A 6,079-nucleotide genomic window follows, 5' to 3' on the forward strand; every position below is an offset into this window, starting at 1 on the left:
ATAATTTGCAAATAAATTCTTTAAAAATCAGACAATGTGATTTTCTGGATTTTTTTTCTCATTTTGTCTCTCATAGTTGAGGTATACCTAGGATGAAAATTACAGGCCTCTCTCATCTTTTTAAGTGGGAGAACTTGCACAATTGGTGGCTGACTAAATACTTTTTTGCCACACTGTGTGTGTATATATATATATATATGTATGCATATGTACATGTGTAGACATTTGCCATTTCAAAAAACCCCTGTTTACTTTTTTTTTTTTTTTTATTTTGACAAATTTTGTTTGCTATTTCATTTGTCATTTTCAGGTCGCTAAAAATATATGATTTGAAAAACTGTACTTTTAATATAATGTGACCCCAAATAAATAAAGAATAAAAAAAGAAAATAAATAGTGGCTCTGCAGCAGCTTTACTCGTCATTGAGAAACGGCCAGGGTCTGACTCAGGCTGCAGAGAGGCATTCACATGACAGAGGACAACAATAGAGTTTCTTGCAGTGCAGCTCTCCCTCACCTTCACATGGGGCCGTGGTCCATACTTACGAGTGTGGAGCATCAGTGCTCTACGCAGCATTAAAGGTGGCAAGATTGACATTTAAATCCACACACGCAACAGAATCACATTTTGTCTTTGCAAAGTGCCCTCCCACGATTTATCCATGTAAACCAATCTGTGTTATGTTCAGTATTACTCACATTATTTAAATATTTTCAATTAAAAAAAATATATATATATTAGATGTCTTACCTTGAGAAATTCCTTTTTGTCCACCTGCTCATTGCCATCAACATCAAGCATTTTGAAAGCAATATGAAATCCTATGTGTGGCTCTGAAACAGAAATGCAGTCAATAATCTGAACTCAGACTGAATATAATCACAGGAATCAATGCACATAGTAGGGCAGAGTAGCATTTCTCAACACAACCTGGAGGACAGTGTTGAGAAATAAATTAAATCAGGTTACCAGCTGACTCACAGAAATGTGCAAGAAAATGCAGAGTCACAATAAGTCAGGCAAATCAATTCAGCACAGTATGAATGAGAGAAGGGGGCTACTTACTGGTCAGGATGGTCAGCAGGAACAGATACTCCGTGTAGGATATCAAACCTGCAAGAGACAAAGAAATGTACGCTGAATTATATTTAGGAAATAAAATAACCAATAAATGTAAGGACAGAATTTGAAAACAAATACTAAGATACAGATGTGAATTGTTCTTGTTTCAAAAGGCCCTATTGTGCTTTTTGGGGGGTTCCCTTTCCTGTAGTGTGTTTTATAGGTTTAAGTTCCCTCAAGAGGGAGTTTCTCTCCCCCCTCCTTCTATTGTCTAGCGCTCGAACACATTGTACATGATAGGCTAAGGGGAGGGACATCTCTTAGTGGTTGACCTATCACAACAGAGCCGGCCAGCTAACAATCAGAGCAGACTGGGCTCTGGTTTCAGACAGAGGGTGAAAAGAGGTGCTGCAGCACAGGCAGTATGAGAAAAATAAAGAGCTTTTTGAACATTAAAGCCTGGAGACATGTCACAGAAGAGACCCTAAATACTGATATGAACCTGAAAATGAGAAGATAGGGCCTGTTTAAAGTTTAGAACTTACCATCGTCTCCTATTGTTCTGAACAGTTCATTACCGGCCAGAGCTTTAGAGGCAGTGGCCAACATGTGGTTAACCTCCTGCAATAAGAAACAGATGACAACACAAACTGATGATCTTCAAGTGCTACTAACTGTAGCTGACTCATTTACAAAATGTGAAGATGTTAACATACCTGTGTGGTTAAACTTTTCTTCTGCAGCTTTCCTACAGGAGAAGAAACCAAGTGTTGTTCATAAAACAACCAAAAACTTAACAAGGAACAGTGTAGGGCCTTAAATGTGTTTTTGTAAATGTATGCTGCATTTTTCGAGGGTTAATGCCCAAGTGTTGCACTCAATATTTCCAATGATAGCACATATCATCCTGTGTTAACTGTCAGCAGATGATGGATATCAATAAGCTTACGGTCCACATTCTCCAGCATCACAGAGAACAGGAAGTCTCTAGGGGTCATGTAGGGCTCCTGCTCGTACACCACTGAGGCGAACTGGATGAACCGAACCTTCCTGGCTGACAGAGCTGGAGCTGCTACTTCCTGAAACACAGGTATCAGAGAGCACTGTGATAATAAGCAACATTAAGTGTGTGTGTGTGTGTGTGTGTGTGTGTGTGTGTGTGTGTGTGTGTGTGTGTGTGTGTGTGTGTGTGTGTGTGTGTGTGTGTGTGTGTGTGTGTGTGTGTGTGTGTGTGACAGTTGGGGGGCGTCAAAATTAGCTCCTTTTTTTTGTGCAAGTGTACCTAGTATTACGCTCTTACAGTACATATTAATATAGGTGTCTGGGTAACTTATCTTTAGCAGCTTAATATTCGACCAGACAGACACACGACAGATGGGTTTGTTCGACGACATACATTTTAGTTAGACTTTGGTTAACTTTTATTAGGCGTGAACTCACTTTCGGTGCCTCGGCATGGACAGCAAAGTGCAGAGTCCTGTTAGGAAGATATTGGTAATAACAGATAAGCCCGGTACCGAGAACTGAGCCCACTATAGCGGGTCCGACAGCACGGTGCCGTGCTACAGCTCTCAGAGACCGAGGACTCCTCACTGCGTTCCTGAAGACGGAGACGAGCCTCCCGAGGGCAGCCATGTTCAGGAAGGGAGCTGCTACTAAGCCACGCCCACATAGGAAGAGAACTCAATGATCACGTGACACCTCCGTCCCGGTGTTGTGTCAAATTATGCACCCCCATCGTGAAATGCACCCCTTGTCACGGGAACGCGCATTTGTAAATGAAACGTTAAGACTCTAAGACCTTAAAACGATGCTTAAAACGAAAATTAAACGTCCAGGTTTTTTTAATGGTAATTTACTGTGAGACGCGTAGTGGTAGCTCATATAGTCTTGATTCTTGTGGTTAAAACTTTTCGCTCCGTGTTTTGATGGTAGTGTTGTCGAATCCTGGATGTTTCATTCATTCGTCACTTCTTTTACGTTCCCACAGAACTAAACTGCATTCTCGTTACGTTTAGCTAGAAACGTATTTTCTCCCACGTTTGTTATCAATGTACCTCAAATAAGTTTATTTTCTAAATATCTTCTAGAAACGAATTTTCTCCCACGTTACGTTAGTTATGAATGTATCTTAAATACGTTTATTTTCTACATATCTTTGCCATTTATTGTCTTGCGTATTTGTCATATAATAAACAAAATATATGTTTACAAATGTTACATAGTCTTTGTCAGCATATTTTTGCCACGTTATGCACCCCTTGCTATCTTTTTGGGTGGGGTGCATTTTATGACAGGCCTGCTTAGGGGGGCATATTGTGATAAGCAGGCCTGTCATAAAATGCACCCCACCCAAAAAGATGGTTCTCTTATTCCCACCCTCAAGCATTTTTCAGGGTATGGTTGTAGGACTAGTACCAAAGAATGGAGCAAGTTTCAAATGTGAGACTTTTATTTTGTAAGATAGCAAGGGGTGCATAACGTGACAAAAATATGCTGTGTAACATTTGTAAACAAATAAGACAATAAATGGCAAAGATATGTAGAAAATAAACGTATTTAAAATACGTTGATAACAAACGTTACGTGGGAGAAAATATGTTTTTAGCTAAACGTAATTGAGAATGCAGTTTAGTTCTGTTGGAACGTAAAAGAAGTGACGAATGAATGAAAAATCCAGGATTCAACACCACTACCCATTACTAAGATCCCCTTCAGTAATGTTTTAGACAGCAAAATACTCTGCTTCAAATACTAATTTGATTAAGGATAATAACTTCAGCCTTAAACATTAGCCTAAAGAAATCTTTAAATTACATATAGAGCTAGGCCTACCCCTCCTTCCTTATTCAAATATAAAGGTAATGTTTAATTTCTCCAAATTGCCCTGTGCATCTTAACAGTATACTGAAGTGTAAATGTAGCTTTGGATAAAAGTGTCAGCTAAATAACATGCAATAGTAATAAGGTCCAAAGTTAAGCTGCTGGACACAACATATTTTCTTCCATTATCCAGTTGGCCATTTATCAGACCTGCAGGCCTTAAACTGTGTGTGAAGTCTCTTAATACTGCTAGTCCAGGTGATTAACTGAGATACAAAGTGAGGGCAGACCTTTAGTGTCAAACTCACTGTCTGTATTATAAAAAAGAAAAACACCAACCAATGGGAATCAATGTTTATTGTTTACTACTGAAGAAGACAACAAACTACTTCCAGGTATAGAATGGCCATCTGAAACAAACCATCATCTTGAGTAACAGGATCCATGGTTACAGCTCACATGAGTCTTAAGAAACAATGGCGCCTCTATCCTGTTCCTCCTGCACCAGGACCTTCTGTCTCAGAAGACAGGCAGCACCATGGACCATCCCACAACTTCAGTCATTAAGCATTGGGAGGAGAGCAGAAGAGTTAACAATGACAGGTAATGCCACAGAAGAGGAGATGTTCTCATAATTAACCTGACAGTTGAAATAAGAATAATCTTTGGAGGTGAATTTTGGGTTTTCTTCTGTAATTGATGGAAATACATTAATCCACAACTGACTTTTGGAATTAGATAAGCAGTTTGGATCCTGTTTATTTCTCTGCAGTGTTACAAAATGGATCATACAATCTTCTTTGGAATTATTCACTGCTAAAATGATCATGTGTATTATGTTCCATAATCCATATTCCATTCGAATGTGTAATATTTAATTTCAGACTCCTTAAATACAAGTTAAATATTGTTGTCACTACAGTTTAGTGACAGAGCATGATGCAAAGTGTAATTTTTAATCTGGGCCAGCATTGATTTGTCACAGAAGGAAATCATTCCTATTGACCCAAGTTTCACAGACATAATACATTAATGTTTAAAATGTAGACAAAAGTACCGTCAAAGCCTTTTTAACCACATTTCTTAAACAAGCAGAGAAAATATAATATTTCCCTCATCATTAGACAATTAAATCACAATATGTGGCCATGATACAAACCTAGAGAGTCAGTGGAACTGGACTGATTCTATGAGACAATACCATATTTCTTATTTCCACTGACAAATATTGGCAGATTTTATTCAATTCAATAAACTCATCATAATTTAAATGTACATTCTGAAAACATACAACAAGTTGTGCACATTTTGAATGTATGTATGTTTTTGTGTTCTATTGTATAACAGACCCTGCACCAATACTGTCTGTGCATAGGGCTTTACTTAAGTGCAGAACAAAGTTTGCACGTACCTTTATTTTTACCGAGATGAGTTACTCATTCATGTCCAATAACATTTTATTTAAACTGCACTTGTAATTTAAAGGACAATTAGAATGTTCATTGGTAGATATATTAAAGCCAAACATACATGTGTGTATTGGCGGTATGCTGCATATTCTGCTCAATGTTTGCATTGTACCCTTGTACATAGCCGTGGGAACATGTTTCAAATGGGGGGTGCTGTGGGGATGACACCAGGGCCGGTTTTCACCAATGTGCTGCCCTAGGCAAGATTTTAGCTGGCATTGAAAAACCTCTACAAAAGACCAATACACTACAAAAAGAGAAACGTATTGACATGGTGGACAGCTTATATAAAAAGGCTTCAAATGTATTTAGTATTGCATGAACATGTTTTAATTTAGGGGGTGGACTTCACATCCTCTTGGGGGATCCGGGGGTGCACCCCCGGGAAGATTTTTTTTTAACATTTTAAAGTAAAATGCTTCAATCTGGTGCACTTTGAGCGCCCAATTGCTAGAGACTGATCTAGGGGATACAACTCTAAACACCCATATGAAAAAGATCGGTTTGCATTTTAATAATCAAATAATATATGTGAACATAACCAATAACCTACCATAGCCAATAACAAATAAATGTAGGCTAACTTGTTTTATTTTTGTTAACATTTATTTATTTATGCATATTTTTAAATCTCTCCAGTTTTAAACAATATTTTTGGTTTACTGTCCTATAGTATACATTGGAATGATTTCAAACCTGTTTTTATTCAGCCTAATAATTATAA

General features: G+C 38.0%; 1 protein-coding gene across 1 annotated transcript; it reads right to left on the reverse strand.

The window, feature by feature from the left end:
* Positions 1–718: 718 nt before the first annotated feature.
* On the reverse strand, positions 719–2,738 carry LOC104954472 (calcium uptake protein 2, mitochondrial-like). Its single transcript, XM_010781581.1, has 6 exons — positions 2,504–2,738; positions 2,013–2,142; positions 1,780–1,811; positions 1,609–1,684; positions 1,067–1,114; positions 719–834 (listed from the first exon to the last, which is right to left on the reverse strand). The coding sequence occupies exons 1-6, from the start codon at positions 2,696–2,698 to the stop codon at positions 719–721; spliced, it is 597 nt and encodes a 198-aa protein (XP_010779883.1). The 5' UTR covers positions 2,699–2,738.
* Positions 2,739–6,079: the final 3,341 nt, after the last annotated feature.

This window comes from Notothenia coriiceps, unplaced genomic scaffold (genome assembly GCF_000735185.1).
Source record: "Notothenia coriiceps isolate Sejong01 unplaced genomic scaffold, NC01 NC01_scaffold00023373, whole genome shotgun sequence".
Lineage (NCBI taxonomy): Eukaryota > Metazoa > Chordata > Actinopteri > Perciformes > Nototheniidae > Notothenia > Notothenia coriiceps.

Bases quoted from the DNA above. Each gene is read 5' to 3' on its own strand.
- LOC104954472 (XM_010781581.1), bottom strand. From the start codon at position 2,698: ATGGCTGCCCTCGGGAGGCTCGTCTCCGTCTTCAGGAACGCAGTGAGG. The intron at 2,143-2,503 runs GTGAGTTCACGC...CCTGTGTTTCAG, and splicing joins TCCATGCCGAGGCACCGAAA to GAAGTAGCAGCTCCAGCTCT. The intron at 835-1,066 runs GTAAGTAGCCCC...TTTCTGTTTCAG, and splicing joins CCTGCTGACCATCCTGACCA to AGCCACACATAGGATTTCAT.